Here is a 24,386-nt window from a genome sequence, read left to right as displayed (position 1 = left end):
AGAAAAAGCAGCCACCAGGAAATACTGCCTGATTTAAAATGATTGATTTAAGAAATTTCTTTGTAGGCAGAGGAGTATGATGGTTTGAGAATGACCTTATATTAAAGGCTTGATATCAATCCTAGTTTTGCTATCTATAAGCTTTTTAACCTTGTAAGAGTTTATACTCTTCATTGGGTATAGTGGCACACACCTCTAATCCCAGCACTTTAGGAGACTGACGCAAGAAGATCAAAAGTTCAAGCACAGCCTGGACAATTTAGTGATTTATCAAGACCCTGTCTCAAAAATTAAATAATAAAAAAGGTCTAGGATGTAGCTCAGTGCAAAGGCCTTGGATTGAATTCTCAATACTGCTGTGGGGGCAGTTTATACTCTTTCTGAGCATAAGTGTCCTTGCCTTCAATATACTGGCTGATGCAGCAAGGAGACTCTTGCCAGACACAGCACCTTGATATTGAGCTTCTCAGCATCCATAACTATGAACCAATAATTTTGCTTAGTATAAATTAGCCAGTCCAATAAATTCTGTTATAGCAGCACAGATGGGCTAAGATCATCTCTATTAAGAAACTCCAACCAATACATGGTAATTCTTTGTCATTCTACTGACAGTTATATAAAGCAAACATACTATGGGGATGGAAATATTTTTCTTACATTGACCATTCTGCTGCCTCTTAGCCATTTTATTTTCCACCAAGGTGTCGATATTCTATGACAGGTACTTTTAGGAAGTCAAGCTTGATCAGTGGTGATCGTGCCTGTCTATGGGAACTCAGCCTGACAATATACTTGTCAGCATGTGTTAGTTAGCACGGGTGTGCTTTGCTCATCTCATTTTGTTTTTATTTTTAATTTTTAACTACTGGTGTCCTAGACTTACATTGCTTTGTTACATTGATTTGTGATTGGTAACTATAAAATGGTGTGAAAACAAGTAGAAACTATATTTCAAAATTTGGTTTTTGATCTTTCCTCAGGTTAGTGATCTATAGTGATATTTTCTTATAATGCTGGCAGCAGAAGGTCCTGGTGGGCCACATGAGGTAAGCAAATGATGGTCTACAGTGCACTAGGTTTCTCAGCTAGGATGTTTGGTAGGTTAGGTATATCAATTGTACTTCTAATTTGCAGTATTTTCAGTTTACAGTGGGTTTATTGAGATATAACTTCATCAAAGGACATAATTCTATTTGAATATTTGACTGAAAGAAGTCTGACATTTGTAATAATACCTTTTGGGATATGTACAATAAATACTTGATACTGACCATGTTGACAATAATGACGACTTGTAAAGTGGTGTATGTGTCATTTATTGGGGAAAATGTAAGTTTAGCTGAGAGAGAAGTAAGACGGATCCTCATTTTGAGGCCACAGACACAGCTTAATTAATTAAATAATCTGGTGCCTATTCCTGTTCACCTGGATTTAAATCATATTCTTAGAATTATCTTTTGTATTTTGCTTGCTCAGTATATTTCCTCTTTTGATCCCAAATTCCTCTAAGTGCTAACTAAATTGAAGATATATAGTCTTGGGCTGGGGAATTAGCTCAGTGGCATTGTGCCTGCCCTGCAAGCACAAGGTCCTGAGTTCGATCCCCGGTACCACCAAAAAAATAATAAAAAAAATAGTCTAACTATTGGCTTAATGTAGGGGGCTTCTCGAGATAATTTGAGAATTTCCATAGCTGCTCATAATGTCTGGCCGGCACCAAAGTTTTGGGGATTTCAAGGTATTTGAAAGAAGCCTCACAGCACCTGGCCACTGGCTTAGAAGATGGTGGTGCAGGCCACTTTTGGGAAGGGTTTTTCTCTAGTAGGCTATAGCATAGAGAGCAGATCCAGAGGAAGAAGAAAGAACCCCCCCTTACTCATGGGGGTTTCATGGATACTATGGAGTATCAGAAAACCCTTCAGCTCTGTTTAATCATCAGTGCTGAGACATCAAAGTAGATTCTGGTAAGCATCATAGTGGAGTCTTCCTAGCTTACCAGCTGCAGACACTGGCTCCTGACTGCATAGCTCTCTGCATGGAGAGCTGCCCAGTTACCACCTCCCGTGCCATGTCTTGATTCCCCCTATGTCTCCATGGTCTGACAATTACCCTGCACAACTTCTGTCAGTCAGATATTTTAAAAGAGAATTAAATTAAACACTATGTATTTAGGTAATTGATTTCATTAATGAGTGATTCACTTATTCTTTAAAAGTGTGCAAGTGTTTTTAATACATATCTACATATACCATGGTTCTAGCTATGATGCTTATAATAGTGTCTAAATATTTACTTGCTGGATCCTGAATAAGGTGTGTCTTATTGCAACATTCACATAGTGGAAAAATCAGGTTCAACTCATATGATTTTTAACTCAGAGCAATTTTTCAGAGTATTTTGTAATTCTTAACATCACCTGGTACTGTATACCTTTATATACTATGAGGAAGCAAAATAAACTTGAAGAGCATATCTGTAGAATAAAAGTATTCAGGCATTTTCATATTATAACCTTTCAAACACTTTAATGTAGAAAGCATTGTACATATACTTTATAAGTAGGACTATGAGACATTTGAATTAGTACATAAAGTTTTTATTTAAAGTTTTCCCCTTCCAAGCAAGCTTCATTTATACATTCTAATACTATACAAAATTTACATATTCTGTGACTTATTCACTTTTTACTTTCTAATAGTTTGTGTCTTTCTGAAATACAGAAAGTTTTACTTATAGTACTCATAAGTGCTTTTATTTAATTTGGCTAGAAAGAAAAAAAGAAAAGGAAGAACAAGTCTAACAAAGCAAATATTCTTGTATAAACTGTGACTTTTAAAGGAAATGGTGACTGTTGACAATCAAAGGTTTGGAAACAGGCCTCATTCTCTTCATATTCTCAGCTGAGATTTTCCTACAAAGTACTGTAGCCTTTATTTCTTCCTATATATTCATATGGTTTCAAGGAAAAAGCAATGAAAGTTGATTGCACTGGAGATATATATATATATATATATATATATATATATATATATATATATATAACAACGGATCCTTTGGATCTGAACATACAAATAAATACAAAAACAATGAAGATTGCACTTTACTGTAGAAACGGCATTGGATTCCAGTGTACCCACCCACCTTGACATGCTCCACAATGAAAGCTTATGACCAAGGCATTTTTAATCTGTCACTTTCCCATATTGTCATTTTGAACGCCACATTTGTTGAAGCATTCATCATTTCTGGGTGATTAAAAAAATATTTTAGGCTTTTATTTACTTCTAGCAGTTACTGGTCGAGCTCTGAAGAGCTTGAAAGTCAAAATCATGTTCCTGCCCGTTATCTCTTCTGATTGGCCACACTGAGACTACATCATGCTCTCCTAACCTTCTGTCCCTATATTCCTCATGCTCCTAAGGCAAGTAGCCATTGCTAACTTAACTGAGTTCAGGCATCTGTGGTGACGACAAACAAAATAATGAAGAATTGAGGGGAAGAATGAGGTGGAGTCAAGTGTCTGGAGCCAGCCACAGGTGAGGAAGAGGAGAAGTATTTTGTCAGGTGCTATGATGTTGTAAGTTGTGTGTTCTAGGTATAGAGAGACAGTTGAGATTTTACTTTAAGGAAATGATTCTTTCTTTTCATCCCTGAATCTCTGAAAGCAATCTCTAAGTTTTCATTGTGGATCAGGTTTGGGTCAGATGTTTTTTCCAACAGAATTTCTGGAATATCATGTGATTAAATTCGTCAGTTCTGTCTTTTGGAGCAAACAGCATGTGTGTTCACTACTTAAATACTGCAAAAAATAAGAAACTATAAGCCTCTGTGAACCTAATAGTGACGGTATTATGCTTTAGTTCTGATTTTCGAGTAGCATTGAGGACGCAGAAATTAGTACTCTGGCTAGCCTAGATCTAAAGGGCACAAAGCAACTGCTGTAAGAGCCAACAACTTACTCTTCTTTGCTCTCCTGAGGTGCTGTAAGGGCAGAAGGTATGTGAAATAGAGTTGTACACAAATAAAGGTGCCTCTCTTTAATCTTATATGATTTTCTGTAACTGTATTGCCTGTGGAGTCTGTGAAGTAGCCAAAGGTTAGGAATACAGAGTCAAGTGGCAATATCTGTAATGCAGTGTAAGTATTTCGGTGGGTCAGATTTTGAATCATCCATGTACACAATATCTCCAAAACTTCAACATCGACCACATGCAGGTAGACTACAATGCACAATACTGATCTTAAGTCTCTCTGGGGCCAGTATTCTGTATTTTCTCTTTCTCCTTTTGAAAGTTAAGATCCTCATGAGAAGTTTTTGTATAGCTGGGACAAGTTAAAACCAGTCTGAAATGGAAGAGTTTGTCACCATAGGAAGTTGGATGCTATCTGGACACAATATCTGCTCCAGAACAAGTCTGTTTCTTTTGTAGTTACTTGAAAATCATCAGAAACCAAAGGTGGGTTTTGGCAGTTGTACCATTAGAATGCACAGGTCCTATGAGAGAGTGACATCACCTGTCACTGCTTCCCAGGATGTGACACTGTCCGTTCCAGGCTTTCCTGGTATCATTTGTTGTAGGGCACACAGGCAGGCAGGATGACTGTGGCACAGGCTGGTCCTGCCAGGGGTTCTGCTACATCTCCTTCAAGTTCTGTCCAGCTTCCTTTTTCTGGACAGTAACATATTGTAGACGATTTATAGGCCCCCTGTAATGACAGAGCAGGAACATTTAGAGAAGGATTTTTTGAGAAGAGCAATGGTAATGTTATTCATCAAATTTGCTTTGGAGACAAAAGATCTCTCTGCTCTTGCTAGAAATTTCCAAATCAAAGCAGTTGACTTTAAACTGTTTTATTCCAAGCAAAACTTTAAAATGCACACTTCCCAATCTTTTTTTGATGACTAATAATAAAATTCAAATGAATACCTACAACATCATAGATACTCAACAAATCTTTTAAAATAATTGACCAAAATTGAAGTTGGCCACCTGGTTTACATTAAATAAATAAATAAAAAGATAAATTTACCTTAATATTCCAATAGTTGAAGTAAGTTTATTATCTCATTTCTTCAATTTTAATTTTTTACTGTGGGGAATCAGAGCTGGCATTGAAAATCAGTTTAAAGTAAACTGGAAATGAAGTCTTGTCAATTTCTTGGCACATTAATTTGTTTATTTCCAGAAGGATACACGAGAAATAAAAATGTATTTAATTTTGTGTCCTTTGTCAAATTTAGGGGCTCCTGCTTGTATAAAATTTTCCCTCCTCAAGCCAAAGCAGCTTTGTTTATATTTTAGACAACAAACAAAAAACCCAACCACTTGGTAGACATTTTCTGACAGTGTTTTCCTGGTGGTTGCTTCCAAACACATATACTTTTGTAGCTGACAATTTGCACCAGCAAACAAGCACACATACAAATGCTTAGTTATATATGTCAGAGCATATTTGCTGCCAAACAACTAATACTTTTATAAAACTCCCTAAAACGTAATTTTAGGATCATGTTTGCCACAGAAGAAATGAAAATAATATTAAAATCCTCAAGTGATCTTACAAAATGGACACAGATAAATGGAAAATATAAAAATGGCCATCATTTAAAAAGGGATTACGTAGACCAAGAGACCTGATATGTCTTCCGATGTGATGTAATTTAAAATACACAGCCTCCTTGTCAGGGGCCTTCTCCTTCCTGTAAAGAAGGAGACAAAGGGGAAGAAGGAGGAGGGTGGAGGAGGAGGAGAAGAAGAAAAGGAGGAGGAGGAGGAAAATGAAAAGTTTGAATTTAAGGCCTATCTTTAACTTTGGGTCTGCAGGATATACTGAAATGAAAACTATTTTAAATTATACCACAAGAAAATCATTAGCCAATTTTGAGCAAGTGTGGTGCCACTGAGCTACATCCCCGGCCCCTTCATTAGCCAATTTCAGAATATAGGGTGTTTTGTCTAATAACTGACCCTTGGGAACAAGTCAATGGTGTGGAACAAAAAGTGGGGCAGAGATAATGTTCCAGATTGCAAAGAGACCTATAATAACCAAATATGAGTAGACTTGTTGGAACATGATTTGAACATGCTAATTTTAAAAGTACATTTTTGTTTTTTCTAAGTCAATAAGGGAAATTTGAATATGGACTGTATAGAAGAGAATTATTGTTACTTTTGTTGGGTGTGATAAATAAAAGTGTATTTACAATTCAAATGTTTTAAGAGAAAAATACTGGGGCATTTAGGGTGAATAATATAATGTTGGGATTTGCATCAAGTTTCTTCAGCCAAAATATTTTAAAGGAGTGTTGATAAAATAAGCATGGCAAAATATTGATGGGTATTGATGCTGAATGATGAGTTAATGAGGGCACACAGTAAAGCCAATTTTTGCATATGTTTGGAAATTTTCATGAGAAAGAGGGAAAATAGTGAAATGTAAATTATACCTTCTAAATATAATTCATAGGTACTGAATAATTAATTTCCATTTTTCATGGCTGACTGTTCTGAAACTTTTCAGACTCTCCTATTCAATTTACACAGAGCATTTGTAAAATCACTTCAATTTGACTTTTAGTGGGAAAATCAGAATCACTGAAACATGGAGATAGGACAAACCTGAGGCCAAACCCATGTTGTGATGCAGTTGATCAGATAGCAACCCAGTTCACCAGTGTTCCTGTTAATTCTGTTTTACCACTTACAGTAACTTATGGCTTGCACCTAGACCTGATATTCTTAAGAGGTACATGTGCGGATGATACTACACGTGGAAGGAATCAAACAGAAAACATTGAGCACAAGCAGAGAGGAGGAGGCTGTTGCAGATGTGGACATACCATACTCCAGCTGTAGCCTCCCACAAGGTAAATGCTGTCATCAAGCACTGCACAACCAGGACCACTTCGACCCTCCAGAATAGGAGTTTGCAGAATATTCCACTGGTCACCTTTTGGGTCATAGCATTCCACAAGCATTACATCTAGGTGGGAGAAACCTAAGTAACATTGGAAAATGGAACCACAAAAGAATAAACTGTTAAGTCCCATATTTAATGTTAGGACTTTTTTTTTTAAAGGTTCAAGAAGTAGATAATTGTGTCTTTGAAGATACAAAGGTATAAATTCATTGATGAAATTGGGAGCCTTTATCAGAAAGATCTAAAAATACACCAAGCAAATTCTCTGTGCTTTGGATTAATTCAAAGCAAGAAATCCTGAGTAAATATCATTAGTAAGGTTGATTATATGGGGGTAGATCATATAAAAATGTTTTATTAAAATGTTATTTTGAAAGGTTTAAGATAAGAATAGTTAAGCAAGCATTTTTATGAAGTATGTACAGCAGGCTAGTTTTGTTTTCTAAGTGCTTTGTCTAAATTGAAGTCATTCCCTTCCATTACTCTATGAGATACCTACCACCATTATTTTCACTTGATAGATAAAGGAACTGAAGGACAGAGAAAGTCAGTGACTTTACTCCATCACAAGCAGGTAAACAGATAGGCTGAGATTAAAAAAAACCAAAACAAACAGACCTCAGATCTCAGACTCTTACAGAGTTCACAATATTGCTTTTTTTCAATGAATATTTAACTCATTCAAAATATTTTGATTAATTAACAATACATTGCCCAGTGTCTTTTCCCATTTGTACAGTCTGTATTTGTACACAGCTCTAATGACGTGAATGATCTCCAACTTCCTAAGATCAAGGTTTGGAGCAGGGGCTGAGGTGCTTCTCCTTCTCCTTCTCCTTCTGATACACCTTCTCAGAGATGGAGGCAGTAACCAGGTCACCAAGAACAGTATATGTAAGTTGCTGAACTTCCTTGGAGTCCCACTTTTAATTTTTTTTTTGGGGGGGGGGAGGCCTAGGGCGAGCCTCATGGTCACTGAGCAGACCAAATGATTTTTTTCCCTCTAGTTAAGTGTATTTTATGGTTATTTGTTAGCTGACAATTGTAGTGCATATATTAAACTAACATACTGGACTATCCCAAATAACTGAGAAGACTAATAAAAAGGGATAATTTTCATTCCTGATAGATTATTTTGGTTAGTATTTCTTATATGAAATGAGTCACATAGATGGATGCTGGTACAGTAGAGCAATGTGCCCGCTGCACTATTCGAAGCATAATACATTTAGAATGAGCCCTTGGGGAAACTCCAGTTTCTGAAGTTCTAGAGGCATTGTTTGAGGATATATGTATCGTCTCTGTGGCACATACTATGTATTATTGGATATGTTGACTGTAAGCCTCACAAAAACCATCAAGGAAAGGTTAATTATCCACACAACTCATAAATGCACAACCAGGATGCAAATCTAGGGTTAGATGAAAAGTCTTTCCTTACCCTTTCCTGCCATGGTGTCCATTGAGCTAAACTATTATTGATGTATATGTGTGCTAATTCTCATTTAGGTTGTCATTAACCAGCCTGGTTGTCCACACATAACCTTGAATATCAAAAGTCCCTGAAACATTTTGGCAGTATCTTGTGTAAAGGAATTAGAAGAAATTACATTTAAAGTAGAATGCTATAAAGTTGATATAAAACATATTGAGATAAGGTGAAATGGAGTATGAGGTGAAATGAAGGAGCACTGGTGAAAGTTAAACCCGAATTAGGAAAAATAGAAAAAAATTTGTCTGACCTGTTTTTAAGATGCATATATTATTGTAAAATAAATGCACAGTTGTATCTCATCTATTATAATGGAATAGCATGTTTCCCATTTAATTCACATTCAAGGATAAGAGGGGAAAAGATTTTTAAAATTCAACCAGACCAGTTTGTTCATTTTCAGATGAGGAAACTGAGGTATAAATTGTGTCAGTAATGTTTTCAATACCAGTCAGATTCAGTGGTATATAGTACACATGAAAGTTATAAATGTTCAATAAGCCACAAAAAGTTGCAGTCCTGTACAGATCTAATGAAGAAAAGGAGTCAAAATATATCTCTGCAATACTGTGCTTTAAGTTTTTATTTTTAAAAAAAGCAATTCAATTTGAGAATCATAAGTGGTTTGATATTCAATACTTACATGAAATAATTTTAAATTTAGATACAGAGTTTACCAAATGTTTTCTTTAAAAAAAAAATCACATATTAGCTTTGTATAGCTATGGCCAAATTTCTTTATGATTACTGCAAAAAACAGTTTTCTGGGAAAAATTCATTACTATACCTTTAGTTATTAGAAATAATCCATTTCACTGGATTCACTGTTACAACAAATTGTTTGTGCTTTTCAGTTATTAATGTTCTCTTTTAAAAAATTTTCTGTAGACACCATTATTCATTTCTTTAATGTGTACGGTAACTCAAAAATAATCCTATCTGCAGAAAAGTCAGAATAAATGCTTGCTCAAGGGTACTGCTAACTTACGCAGAGTAGATTTTATTTGGTCAACATGTTTTTTACTTGGTTAACTGATTATTTAACGAGAAATCCCCTTAGCAAGAAACGTGAGATGCAAATGCTATTGTAATAAAAAAAAAAAGACCTTTCAAATGATTTCCTCCAATTGCATACAAGCGATCATTCATTACAGCCAAAGTGTGGATTGCACGTTTTGTGTTCATATCTTGTTTTCGAGCCCAGACATCCATTACGGGGTCATAGCAATATAGCCATGGGACATATTCTCCATTGTGCACACCCCCTGTGAATTAAACATATACATACAAGTTAAGCAAGTGCCTTGGAACTGACCCTTGGAACAGATAGTTGAGGAATGACTTGCCTGAAATGTATATCTTCCCATTGTGCACTGCTCCTGCATGAGCTGCCAGAGGCTGTGGCAAAGAGGACACATAGCGCCATTCATTTGTGTCCAGGTTATAGCACTCCACGCTGGACAAGTAGCCGGTTTCATTCCTCCCACCAATAACATATAAATGCTTGTCCAATCGACATGCATAGAAACTGGCTCTTCTATAATGGAAACAACAACACAGTGAATCACAGAAGGAGCTGTGAAGTGCCACCTTTGAAAAAGGATAAAGACCCCCAGTCCTTCAGGGAAAGGAGGTACAGCCTGCTTCATAGAGGGCTGCAAACTTTTAAACATCACACATCTACTTTTGAAATCTAAGGCTGGATGGAGTAATCATAGGCATTGGCCATTCTGGTTAACATTTTTGATATTAAAGCAGTAGTAAAGGAGAAAATCATCAACTCTTTGTTTCAGCTCTTTTTATTTTGTTTTTTATACACTGTGAAAATGTTCATTAATGTTTGGGATGTTTGGTACCTTGTAAGGATATCACAGCTCAGTGAGACAAAGTGAAAAATGAGGTAGATAATGTAACAATAATAAATTATCTTGACATTCACTTTCTTTATGGTCCTTCAAGGGTCATTGTTCCCAATTTATAAGAGAACTACATCATCAAAATTTTTCTTCAATTATCATTTTTTTCTTTTTTTCTCTTCTTAGAATTACTGTAAATAGAATAACTTTTGTGAACTTCACATAATGCTCAAAATTTGCTCTTCTATAACCAATTACAGGAATTTCATCTAAGTAGCTTTGGTATTGATTTTTATAAGGTTGTTGGGTATTTTTAAAGTTTCTTTTCAAGAGAGGCTACTGACTACATTTTCCTACTATACCATCCAAAGAAAACAATGAAATCTGCTTGGAAAGGATGGGAGATGACGGGGGACAAATTCGGAGGTAGGCCATAATTTAGGAGTGAGATACTGGGGACCTGAATTAGGACTTTAGTAGAAGGAATGGGAAGGGGCAACGCAAAATATGTGTTACAGGAACAAGACGTAAGACTTGTAACTAAAAAGGTGTGAGAGGTAAGAAAGAATACAGGTTCAAGAGGACTAAGAAATTTGGAGTTAGGATGATTACATTAAAACTTCAGTAAATCGTGACCCTTTGCTTTATTTTTCTCACTGATTCTATTGGAATAATATAGTTCACAAGAATAATATATGGTCCAATATTGAATAAGCATAATTGTTAAGTGCCAAGCCTCCCTGGAGAACATAATTTATGTTGGATGAATTAATGATCACCATAAAAATTGATGCCAAGATTCTTGTGTAATGTCAATTACAAGATGAGGAGGGCTAGAAGTTTATAGCAGGCAAACCTATATTCTTCAGAGATTTTCCAGATTGTTTACAGAGTGCAAAAAGCATCCAGGAGTCAGTATAGTCTTGACTAAGAGTTGATTTCTGGGTGAGAGGGCCTGGCTCTGTGACTGACCAGAGTGTGACCTTTAACATGTTACATAATCTCATTCGGGGAGCTGGGGTTTTAGCTCAGTGATCCCACCGCCTGCCTCACAAGCACAAGGTCCTGAGTTCGATCCCCGGTACCAAAAACAAACAAACTAACAAACAACCTCCCCCCCCCAAAAACAACAAAAAATCCCTTTATCTTGTTCTCAGATTGCTCACCATTAACATGGGAGTGATAATGGTACCTTCCTCACAAGATATTTGTGAATATATAACTGCTTGTCATCGTGTCCAATATTTTTGTCATTCTCAGGAACTATCAATTAATATTACCTGGATAAAAAGTTTTAAAAAATTGGATATCAAAATATTTGCATGTGAACTTTTCCTAATAGTATTTAAGTGATCACTAAATTCCTTCATGATAGTTTAGATGATTTATTGCCATATAGGTATAGTATTTCTTATAGATGACAATATATTCAGTTTTCTTTTAAATTATAGTTTTAAAATTGTCCTGATAGCCATCATTGATAATTTTAGAGTAATATTTTAGCTGTTTATTTTTTCTAGATTTTCTTGATGTATTTCAAAGAAAACATGTTTTTGAAAGTAGGAAGGAAAACAAAGAGCAAGCAAGTCAGATTTCATAAAGTAAGGATTGTTAATGTGGCTCCATGTTTTCTAAGAGGTCTATGAAACTGAAATTGTAAAAAATGTTGTATTTTAAAGGACATAAAAATTTTGGGAGGAGGATGTTTCATGGCTTTTAATCAGACCATCAAGGGAATATGATCTAAAAGTTTTAATTTCCTGAAATAGGAGAGTAAAAACTCATCGAAATATAAAATTAAGTTTAAAAACAGTTGTAAAATTAAATATATGCTGATGGACAACTTATTTCTTCCATTTCTCTAGTTAGTTTCCCCTGGCTCTCTCATTAAATTTGAAAGGTCAAAGTCATTTTACTCTTGCTTTGACCTTCTCAAGTTGAAAAGAATAGCACGTTTCTAAAAAAATCTGTCCTAAAATGACAGATACTTCTTTGTAAGCCTGACTCAGAGTAGGTCAATATACTTCTTTCATATAGTTCTATGACAGGTTTTGGGGATGCTGAAATAATAAATTTACTTATTTCACTAATGGACCATCTCTAAATAATTTGGACTATGTGGGTTGGAAGGTATTAATGGTGAGTTGACTTCTATGCAGTACTACTCTAGAAAATGCCAATCAGTGTACTTATTTAATTGAATTTAGATTATAAAGAATAACAGAAAGATCCCCTTGGTAGTATGAATTCCTTTTCTCTAGGCAACTTTCACATTTTCTTACTTTTTCTGATCGGGTCCCTTCCTCGCTGTGACACTGAGTCAACCTGTCAGGACATGGTGTCATTTAGCCAAGACATTAAAATGATGATCTATGTGTACTCCTCGCATTATCCACACAGTGTCACTGTTAGGATCTTTATGGGAAAGAATCAGTAGGTTTAACTTCCTTACTGAAAGTGCATTTTTATATAGAAATTTCAGTAGTGAAGATTGTGAATCTTTGCCTTATTCTCTTGCATACCCAAAGAGAGAGTTCCTGAAATGCATTAAAGAAACACTGGACTGTTAATGGTCTGCCAGCAACTGTGAACATTTATTGTTTATTCAAGGCTAAAGTTTTACTAGACCAGAGGCCTCTTGGAAATGCTCCTTCCTCTCCTCCCCACATGAAGCATATACTTGGTTTAGGCTATTTTGTATTTCTTGAAAAGTAAATTCAAGATAATTTAACATTTCTTAGTGCGATTAGACCATGTGTAGAGTATTTAAAATTGTTCATTTTACCTTCTTTCTCCTCTCCTCCCCTGCCAAAAACAATATTCAATGTCTCCATATTGAAAAAGTCTAACAAATAGCTTCTACTAATATACATTAAACCTTGTTTATCTTGCAGATCTTTACACGTTCTTGCTAGCCTTTAGGAAGATCAGGTTACATCCTAAAGCATGAGATTGAATTACCACAACCTCATCTCAGTTTGGATTGTTGTCTTCCCTTGTCAGGTTAAAAACAACAACAGATTTTTCAAACAGAATGTTATCTCCTATGGTTTCTTGTAAAACTGTTAGAAAGAAGATCTTTAATTTGGGAACATTTTTGACATATTAGCTTTTAGCCTTTCACTTATACTGTGAAAAATTCTCCATTGTTGCTCTACAAATTGCCTTTTCTTTTTTCCATCTTTTAAACTAGCTAAGGGGTAAGATCTACATAAGAATAACACTTAAAATGTCTGTTTCATTTTAAAAAAATTGAAGTTACCAAAGCATTTATATTGATCCAAGTTTTCAATTTTGTTCTCCTTCCTATTGCAGAATCAAATCCTGAATCTAAGACCAAAATAATTCATCAACATTGCGTCTGAATGCATATTTTCATCCAATCATTCATCAGTCAATTTACAGCTAGCAGGCGGTCAGTAAATTCAGGAATTGACCCATGATTGAATAAGCCCAGAGATCATGTGCCCACTTCCCTGCTGGACTAGGAGGGTATCCAGCAGGTTATTATACTCCTCTGGGAGCTCCTATTAAGTGAAGTATCTCAGGAATCTGTCCAGCCAGCTCTGTAAGAGTGAGTTACAAACACTGGATGTGGGTTACAATGTGTTTTTATTATTCTCCATGAGTTTGGTAACTTCTCAGTATAATTTCTCAGCATTTTGGTAGCAGCATAATGGAAAGTGGAAGATAGAGGAGCTTCTAGTTTGATTCATAATCTACATATTGTAAAATTAACTCAATTAAATGTTTCAATAAACTTCTGAGTGTGTCATATACTTTTGTATTTTTCTTTAACATTTAACCACCAATTAGTCCACTGATGGTCCTTGCTTTGTTGAATGGAAGGCTGGCAATGACAGAAAAATTCCACTTGAAGTTATGGATTGCTGCTTGGGTCAACCAACCCATAGGAGAGATGGAGCTAGAAGATTGACTGGGCATTTGTGAGATCTGCCTTTTCCCACTCAGCTCTGTAAGGAGCTCTTTATTTGGTCTATCGACTTGATTGTTCTAAATCTAAAAAAAAAAAAAACTTCTTTTACTAGGGACCTGACATGATATACCATAATGACTTCGAAAGAAACGTTAAACAGTCCATCCTGTCAACGGTGGCTGCCGGGCGCCGACAGACCATGGCAGGTCTTTTTATCAGGTCAATGAGCTGCTAAAAATTGTCTAAGTAGGACCCTGCCACGATAGGCCATAGCGCCTCAGAGGAAGTCATTATAGACTATCAAGTAAACAATACACATTTTTAAAAAAATTACTAATTAGGTTTTGCAGCAATACTTCCCATCCTTAGGGGCTCTACAGTGAGATAATTGACCGCAACGTGAGTTATGCCTCCCCAGTGGAAGGCATGAAGGTTAATTATCGTGGTGGTGTACAGCCCCCAGCAAAGGGGACCATGGTGATGAGATGATCATATTTCAGACATATATTGATAGTTATTTTTAAAATAAAACTTTTTTGTATGGTTTTGATTAAAGGGCAAAATGATGCAGCTATACTGACAGCAACCAGTAAATCCCCCTGCATCCCCAAAGAAACAGGGTGTTCTGGAGAAAAACATTAGGGATCTTCTGGTTCAAGAAGTTTGTCAGAATATTTGTCAATAATTATTTCTTGATAGGTTTTTGAATTAGACATTCCTTTGTGTATTAAATCTCATTTCCAGTGTATAGTTTTAGTCTCCTGGGAATTTTAATATATTTATATGAGATAGATATTGAGCATTTTTAGAATGTACATTCATATTATCTTGCTATAGTAATGTATGTATCTGAATAAATGATAAATTCTGAAAATTTTGTTTTCACTTGGAATTTATGATTAAGGTCCTAATTCAATCTCAATATTAATCTACTTGAATGTTAAGAGAGATATTCAGGAGGCGGTCAAGGCAGAAAGAAGAAAGAGAAAGAGTGCTGCTGTTTACTTCCTAAATAACTCAGTGGAGAAGAAGAAATAGTGGATTGTCACTACTGTTGGAGAATTGCTCAAAAGGATGTCCAGATATTATTTTAGTAGAGTCAAATGTTCAAACTCTAGTATGCTAATTTGCACATGTGTATAAAAACATAGCTTCACACCCAAGTGACAGCCAGGAGAAACAAAGTATGTATAAATATAGTAGCCATCTTGTCCTTTGGTAGTGAGGAGACTTGGGTGAGATAAATATTCCACACACAAAAAGCAAAATGATACTTTGAAGGACTATTTTGTTTAAAGTCAATGAATGACCTATTCCTGAAGACATTTAGTGAAGCAAATGAGTCTTAGAATTTGCTATTGAAATATTAAGTTTAAATAAATATTTAAATTTCCAACTTTACTATTGAATATTAAATTTAATATTAAATAATTTAATTATTAATATTGAAATTTCTGCATCGAAATACCTATCATTGTGAGGATGGTATTTTACAAGGTGTTATCAAAAATACCATGAATTTTTAAATAAAAAATTACACTAAAAGATACATTGCCCTTAATTTCCCTCAAAATACTCCCCCTTATTTCAAACACATTTATCCTATCATTTTTGCCACTTTCTGAAGCAGTTCCAGAGGTCCTTTTTCCTAAGTGTTTTGTGTGTTTAGTTGCACTGTCCTGGCTACCTGGATGTCTTGAATAGCATCAGAATGTTTAACTTTAATGGCCATTTTAACTTTGGAGATGAGCCAGAAGTCACACAATGCCAGATGTGGTTAAGAAGTTGGATGAGGACACACTATAATGCTTTTAAGAGCCTTTGGATAGCACTTGGCAGCTGCATTTACTATATTTTTGATCATGCCTTCAAAAAACATTTATGAAACAGCACTCCCAGAACTGCTTCAGGAAGTGGCAACAATGTTGGGATAAATGTGGGGGAGTATTTCAAGGTGGATTAATGACAATGTGTTTTTTACTATATAATTTTTTTCCACTTAAACATTCACCGTATATTTTGATCACCTAGTTATTTTGGTTTTAGGATTTCAATATTTTTTTCACTGAGGAGTACAGCCCCTAGAATTATAGCTCTATTTGTAAAATACAAATCAAAGCATACAAATCACATAAATATTTTCTTTCTACATTAGGATAACTTGACTTATTTAATTATTTTTCCTCTATTGCATTAACAAGGCAGATGATCTAAATTGTAGGGGCCAGGTTTTGTATTTTGCTTCTCCTGTTTTTTATTGACTATGCTTAGTATTCCTTACCAAGTAAAACCATCTAATGCTGCCTTAAAAGCAGTCCCAAATGTTTCACAGAGAAGAAATAAACACTTACCTTTCTTGCATAGGAGGAAGTTGAATCCAGCTATTAAATCGGGGATCGTATCGACTGACAAAATTCGTACTATGTTTTCCTGTAAAAATACATTTGAGACACTTAAAACTTACATTCCTTTATTAATTTGCACAGTTAGCTGTCTTTCTTTCTTCCTTTCTTTCTTCCTTCTTCCCTCCTTCTTTCTCTCTCCCTCTCTCTCTCTGGTCTTTCTGTTCTTAGGTTTAACAAGTAGATGAATTATGTAGAAGGATTACCAAACATAGCATGAAAAGTAATCAGTCAGAAGAATGAACATACCTCTTTGAGTGTTTCCCCTTTTTCACTTTACTGCTTTTGGAATGAGTTATGTAAAAGTAGATCAACCAACCCATAAGCATGTATGTTTACTAAACTGGTTTTTATCATAGTGTCAAGGTAAAAATTTCTGTATTTTGGTATTTTTATGTTTTAAAAAGAAGTTACTGTCTATAAATATCAGTTCCAGAGATTATTTTGTATGCTATCTCTGGTTAGACTCTTAAAAAAAAACCTCTTGTACGCTTTTGTTTTTTACTGAATAAAACATTTTAAATACTTTTTTTTAAAAAAAGAAGTAATGTTCACAGCAAAATAGAAAGTACACAGATTTCCCATATGCTCCTTGCCTGCACACTTGCCTAATTTCCCCCATTCTTAGAATTATTTTTACTGACCCTGGAACCCTAGTGTGGTTGTCTTCTGTCTCCCGCAGACATGATGCCAATAACTACAGTAACAGTCTGAGCTGGGAAATCAGCTTTGCTCCATGCATATCATGTGAGTTTTGTGTGTGTGTTTGGGGGAAGCACAGCTGGTGTGGTGTATGCCTAAGCACATTTGCTGAAATGGGAAGCATGAACCTTCTGAGCTGCTTATCTGGCTTATTCCCTCTGCTGAGCCTCAGAAGCATCGAATGCCTCCATGGTACTAACATGAATCTTATTTTGCATACATATTAACATCAAAGCAAGAAATGGAGGCAAAAGAGTGCATTATATTTTCCATATGACTAAACATTGAGACCTGGGTAGCAGACTTCACCACAGGAGTAAATAACGTGTGTGTGCGTGTGTGTGCGTGTGTGTGTGTATGTGTGCGTGCATGTGCTCAAATACATACTGAGCACCTACTATGTGTCATCTATTGAGGCTCTGGACATGAACTGGTATACAAGAAAGACAAGATCCCTGCCATTATAAAAAATAAACAATATAATGCCAAATAGAGAATAAGATAAAGCCAGGAGTGGCAGAGAGAAGGCCAGTTGGAGTAGTTGGTCACCTGCTTAGAGATGTCTGCTGCAAGTTATGTACATATCTGCAGAATGGGCCTCATAGGAAGTGGGGAAAGCAAGTATAAGATCCCTTGGTTGGGGATGAGTTCTGAAACAGCAATGTTGGGGTGACTGGGTAGAGAGTTGTCATAGTTCAGAACACAGTGTGTCTTGTGGACTGATTTAGGACTCTGTATTTTGTTATAAGAACAATAAGAAGCCACTGGAGGGCTTTAAGCAACTGAGGAACATGTTACATTTATCACTCTGGCTGGTGTGTGAAGAACAGTCAATAGAAGAGCCACTGTGGGAGCAGAGGAACTGTTAGGCTGATGACAGTTTGAATGAAGTTGGAGGTGGTGAGATATAGTTAGTCTTGAAATGCATTATACAGGCCAAGCTGGGCCTGGATATTGGTATGAAAAAAAGTGAGCCATTAAGGACAGCTGGCAGGTGTCCAGCCAGAGTAATCAGATGGAAGGCCATGCCATTTATGGGGTGGAGAAGAGCAGGTAGGTGTAGGCTAGAAGTTGGGGGTGGGGAGAAGTTATGAGCTCTGTTTCGTGCTTAACCTTGAGAGATCTATAGGATCTCAAGTAGGAAGCATCTGGTAGGTTACTGGCTAACTGAGGCTACAGGTGCAAATTTTGGGGTCATTAGTTCAGAGCTATTATTTAAATCCATGTGATTGGATAAAACCAGTTTAAGGAGAGGGTATGGAATTAGAAGATAATGGGTCCTGAGAATGGCCCCTGGGATAGACGAAGAAAAACTAGCAAAGGGAAGAAGTTTTCAGAAAAGCATGGTATTTTAAGAGCCAGGTCAAAAAAAGAAGGGGCTGGGCAACTAAGACTTGACCATAGGACTTGGCAATCTGAAGGGCATTGATGACCTCGACAAATGTTGTTTCAGTGAATTGGTAGGGGTGAGAGCCAGAGTGGGGGCTACTCAGGAGAGACTAAGATCTAAGAAAACAGAAGTAAGAGGATAGGGAATGCTTCTTAGGACTTTTGCAATCAAAAGAAGATTATAGCTAGAAGATAACATTGAAGGAAAGGCTTAAATCCGTAAATACTGAAAAGTATTTGAGCAGGCATGAAAGAGTGAGGAACAGACCTCAGATTGGAGGAAAATGGAATATAGAGTAGCAGTAAAAGTAGGTGAATGGATTTGATGACAGCGAGATGGAGCATTTGTCTTCTGATTGCTCCTCTCATTTCACTAAGAAGCAAGAATATCAACTGAGAATGAGAGTGGGGATTTTGGAGAAGGAGACATTTAAGGAGAAAGAGAAAAAGTGAAATAGTTTTGTTGGGGGGTGGCCTAGTGCACTGACCATGGAAATTTAGTGGGGATAACTAGCAGTTAGCAGTAGTTGTCTGGTTTTCTTAAAGTTTACATGCTAAGAAGCAAGGGAAAAGTGAAAGAGAGTTGGATTTATCCAGGATTAGCATTGCCAGGCAAGTATGGGGGGGGGGAGACAGAGAGAGAGAGAGAGAGAGAGAGAGGCTGCAGGTATACACACAGAGTGAGTGGCAATAGGACATACAGTCATGGAATCGAAGCTCAGTGAGGATGGTGGTGAGGATATGAGGTGATGGATAGTGGAGTGGTGGTCAAGGGAAGGAGATGGTATTACCAGGAAAACTGTGGCTGGCTGTCACATAAAAAGCAGAAGGTGCCATAGTCTGAAAATATCTTCCAAAGTTCCTGGGATTTTAAGCATGTGGAGTATTTGTGAAGAGGAGGGAGAAAAGCTACCAGTCTTCAATAACATGAAGTATGTGGAGAAAGGAGAGAAAACTGCACCTTTTAGAAAGGATGGCTGGGAAAGCTCAGAAAATAGCATGGCTTTGAGAAGAAAGGAAATTCACTAAACCATTCAGAGGCGAGTGAATGATTATGGGATTTTGGTGATGTGAGCTCAGAAATTCTAGAGGTCATATGGGAGAGTGGGATGGTCAGGTTGCACGTTAAAATTAGTTTTATCTGGAAATGCACAGGAAGAGATAAGAGTACCAGGAGGTGAGAATTACCAGAAGGCTTGGGTTCCACATAAGGAGGCTCTACATCAGGGAATGATTATGTCTAGAGTTGGATTGAGAGTAAATTTTTATGGAATTTGAAATCATTTCCCTTGTAGGAAAAATATTCTTAATAGTCAAGTTCCAAGATGAATTTCCAAATGCATCTGAAGACTAGTCATGTTTATAGGACTGTAGAACCTATTCCCCATGATAAGAATGTTTCTTTATGAAGTCTGGTTTGGAATTTCCATATGAAAGAAGACATATGCCTACTATCAGTAACTGGGCAGAGACTGCTTTCTTGTGCTAAGCCACAGTGGGAGGAACTAGTGGAGTTCACTCCTGGATATGACGCTAATGGCCTTGGCTCAGAGAAAAGGGTCCCACAGCCTGGTGTGATAGGGATGTAAAATGAAGAAACAGTTTCCAGAGGCAGGGCCAGAGAAAAAGAAACAGGGATGGAGAACTAGCCTTCTGGAGGTGGTAAAGCAGGAACAAAGAGGATAATGAACCTTAGAAAGAGTGTGTGTAATGGAACAAGGAAGGTGAGATGAAATGGGTTATTCTCTCCTTCCTATGTCAACTACTGAGACTTTCCCAGCAGCTTGAGAGTGGTCGGATTTGCAGCAGAACTGTAGATTATCCTTCACACATTCTACTTTTTCTTATCCTTTGCATTTTCTGATTCTTTCTCTACTTCTGATATCATGTCTCCAGAAACCACTGTTGATGAGCATTTGAGTGATGTGGCACATGAGCTAGGAGCAGTAATTTCCAGCCAGTGATAGAGGGGAAAGAAGTGGGAAGAAAAGAAGTTTCTCACCAGCAGTTGTTTTGTTAGTAAGTGACAAATGTGAATTAGGTTTCTGTAGGTGGGGCACTGACAGAATATTTACATATTTATTAGAATATTATAATACATTCCTGTCAGTAATGACATAGAATCGATATTTACAATGCATCTGAGTAGGAAAACTTCTATATGTATCTGCTTATGTTTCCAGTAACTAATATGTTTCCTGACTTCAAATTTTGGCCTGGCAATCAAGATTGTCAATAAATAAAATTACAAATTTATTCAATGGCACATATTTTTGTTTTATGAGCAAGTATTGAAACTTACAAGTTTGTATTTCATTCGCAGACACACATTTCAATCAATATTTTAATAAGAACTAAAATTTACTTTAATATTTTATCTTTGGAACTGACATGTACATAATGCTTGAATACATGGATTTGAAATTTTTTCTCCCTGTGAACAATTATATTAAAGCATATTATTATAGGATTGTTATTCTTTATACATTTTGGTACTAATTTCATGAAAATATGAACATCTCATATTTTTGAGATGATTGAGTCCTTTCATGGATTTCTAAATGTGGAATGAGAAAGAATTCTTTGTGAGTGGGAGCCACTTTTGTTGTGATACAATGATTTAATTTCATAAAATCAATGGCAAAAACATGATTGTTTCTGCTATGGTTGACCAGATGGATAGACTAGCAACATAATATAGTTGTTGAAGACTAAGGCTGTGGAGTCAGACAGACCTATATTGAAATCAGTTCAGCTTCTTGTAAGCTATATCCTGGCTAGTTACTTAACCTTTAGGCTTCATCTCATCATAGTAAAATGTAAGCTATCACAGAACATGGCTCACAAAACAGTAGTGAAGATTAAGTGAAATGATACAAGCAGATGCTTAGTAAAGTTTCTGGGCCAAATAATGAATACTCAATAAATACTGCCAGTAATACTAAAGAAGTCTACTGTGGTTGACCAGATAGATGGACTATGAAGCCCTATGGAAAACAGTTATGGGATTGTGGTAGATTCTCCTGGAATTTAGTCCAGATCTCCTTATAAAACAGGTACATGTGTTCCTTAGCTGTAGTGTTGGCTGCTCCTGGTCATGGCTACTCCTTCGCCTAAACAGGCCATCTTGCCTACCATTCACCCTCATCCTCCTCCTGGGGAAGACTTTAGCCAATGACTGGCTGATTGACATGGGACACAAAAAGCCAAGCTACTTGCCTCGGGGACAGCCAATCCTTTCTATTTGGAAGAGCCACATCAGTGGTTCATCTGGGCAAAGGGCCCAGATCTATGCTAAAAGATAGCATGTGCCAAATAAGTCAGGGGTACAATGAGGGATCTTAAAAAAAGAGAGCTGTCAGGCCTACATTGAGTCTAGGAGTAAAATTAAAATGAAAGCTTTGCTAAAATTTAACTCGGGGCTTTCTAGTGGTAAAAGCAAAGAGCAGAGGCACAGTCAGACACACAATTAGCATTAGTGATCATTATTTTAAAAGCACACAATGCTTCAGCACTTTGGTTTGGCAAGAATTTATCACATGAGTCTGCACATGGAGCACACTGAACGCTGACAGTGAATCACATCCCTATGGTCCAGGCAGGTGTGGGTCTTCAGGAGTCTTAGTACAGTCATTCAGGGCTGCAAACCCAATTGCTGCTTCTCTCAGAGGTGAGTGGAGGAAAATCAGTGTAGTCCAATGGTAGAGTTTTCTGAGGAGTTTGCATTAGCTCCAGGATAAAATCTTGATCCTCAAAACTTTAAAGAACATGTTCTTTAAACTCTGCCCTATCTCCCACCCAGTTCTCTCAGATGTGTTTTTGATCTGAAGTTGAAGACAAGCAAGTACAGGTCATTTTTTTTTTTTTTGGCCTAATAATGGGGAGCAAGTTTTTCTGAGTCACTGATTAAGGTAAGATTTGTAAGAATGGGAGATTCATAGTGTTTTTGAAAAACTGAGTTGGACCAAGACTGGATATTTTAGCAGAGGCCTAGCCCACTTAGGAGGAGGGGTAGGCTGAGAGCATTGTGGTCTGAATTAGGACTCGCCAGCCTTAAAACTTGTCAGGTTTCAGCGTTAAGGTGGCCTTCTGAAAGAATGTTCTGTGGATTCTTTGCTTAGATAAACCTGATGGCTGTCCAAAATGTTCCACGCAGTCCCAATCCTTGCTGGGGAAGGCTCAATTAAACAGTAAATGGTGAGTTTACAGTGGATTGTATGTAAGTCAAGGTCTTCTGGTAACACATGAAATCTGTCCTTATGAAGGTAAACTAGGGCAGAAATGTTAAATATCATGCTTGCTCCTATTCCGAATCTGTTTCTTACAAAACCCCAGGAACTGTCTCTTTCCTGACACTGGAAAATGAGACACAACAAAGCTTCAGCTTGGGAAATAATAAGATCCCGCCCCCCCTCGCCTTTCTCAAAAGAAATGTGGGTGGCCTGGATTGTTTTCCTTCAAGATTCTCTAAAGTGAACAGATGTAACAATTTTTCTATAATTTGCCTTGGTGCAGATGCTGAAAGAGAGCACTCACAATAAAATATATGCTGTATATGTAATTTCAGTGAATGTTCTGGGGTTTTAAAGTAAAAATGTGTACCTGCAAGCTGTTTTATGGTTTCTCCGTCATAATTATCTCTGTTACACAGAAGGCTACAACTGCAACTCCTCCTTCATGTGCAAGCTTTCCAAAAATATCTTGATAATTTTGCATATTCTATAAGGCACAGTGTTCTCCTTGTGTTTGGCTCGGGAAGTGTGTTAACAGGTTTACTTTCTCTGTGCAGTGCATTTATGAAGTCATCACACGCATGGGAGGATGGTGGCTGACCTATGGACGAAGCACTTGCCAGAGGTACCAGCCTGAGATGATGCTTCAGTCAGACCTGCTGCGAAATAACCAGCTAGAGTTACATGTAGCATGACTAGAGATGATGCTTACTGATTGCAACCACATTATCATATTGATAAAATGGAAAGAAAGTGGCAGAGAAGGTGGTGAGGATTCTTAGCAGCTGCAGCTCACTACCTTCCCCTGGGGAGTTTGTGCTGATGCTGTGGTTTTCCTCAGGGAATGGCCAGGGAGAGGGGCTGGGCATCACTGGGAAGCTAAATCCCCAGAGAGTCCATGAGTGATTGCTTTGCTACATCTGTCTTCAGTTAGCTCGATGATTGACCTTCCCTCTCACTGTCAGCCCAATTTCTTGACTACTTCATTTGTCCCTATTACACAGAGATAGTTTCCACACTAATTCCAAAAGGGACTGACTTATACTTGTCAAGCACTGCTGCAGTTTAGTGAGTGACTCCCAATGGTGTCTGTGTTGAAGGCTTGGTCCTCAGGTCGGTGCTATGGGGAGGTGGTGGAACATTCATGAGTTGGGGGGTTTGAGGGAGGTCCTTAGTTCACTGGAGACATGTACCCAGAAGCCATCGTGGGACCCTGCCCACCTTCACTCTCTCTGGCCCCACCTGTGATGTAACTGTGTATGTACTCTCACCAAGATGTGCAACCATCTGGTGCCCTCACCATAACTGAGCCATGCAGATGCCATGCCTTGGAAGCTCCAAAACCATGAGCTAAATAAGACTTTTCTCTTTCAGGCTGGTTGCCTCAGGTCTTTCATTGTAGTAATGTGAAGCTGACTGATATAAGCACCTACAATTTAAATTGTTCAATAG

The 24,386-nt window shown here is 37.1% G+C and overlaps 1 protein-coding gene across 1 annotated transcript in view; it reads right to left on the bottom strand.

Moving 5' to 3' along the window:
* Positions 1-2,560: 2,560 nt before the first annotated feature.
* Positions 2,561-24,386, bottom strand: part of Klhl14 (kelch like family member 14) — a 93,746-nt gene continuing 71,920 nt past the window's right edge. The window contains exons 5-9 of the mRNA XM_004853102.3: positions 16,561-16,639; positions 9,763-9,953; positions 9,523-9,681; positions 6,845-7,002; positions 2,561-4,710 (exon numbers count right to left, since the gene is read on the bottom strand). Of these exons, the coding sequence (XP_004853159.1) occupies positions 4,570-4,710; positions 6,845-7,002; positions 9,523-9,681; positions 9,763-9,953; positions 16,561-16,639 (728 nt within the window). The 3' untranslated portion in view covers positions 2,561-4,569. The remainder of the gene's footprint in view (positions 4,711-6,844; positions 7,003-9,522; positions 9,682-9,762; positions 9,954-16,560; positions 16,640-24,386) is intronic.

The sequence above is a fragment of the Heterocephalus glaber genome, unplaced genomic scaffold (assembly GCF_053883595.1).
Source record: "Heterocephalus glaber isolate CG9 unplaced genomic scaffold, H.glaber_assembly_v1.0 deba00000331, whole genome shotgun sequence".
NCBI classification, from domain to species: domain Eukaryota; kingdom Metazoa; phylum Chordata; class Mammalia; order Rodentia; family Bathyergidae; genus Heterocephalus; species Heterocephalus glaber.
This window is presented reverse-complemented; position numbering and strand designations above follow the sequence as displayed.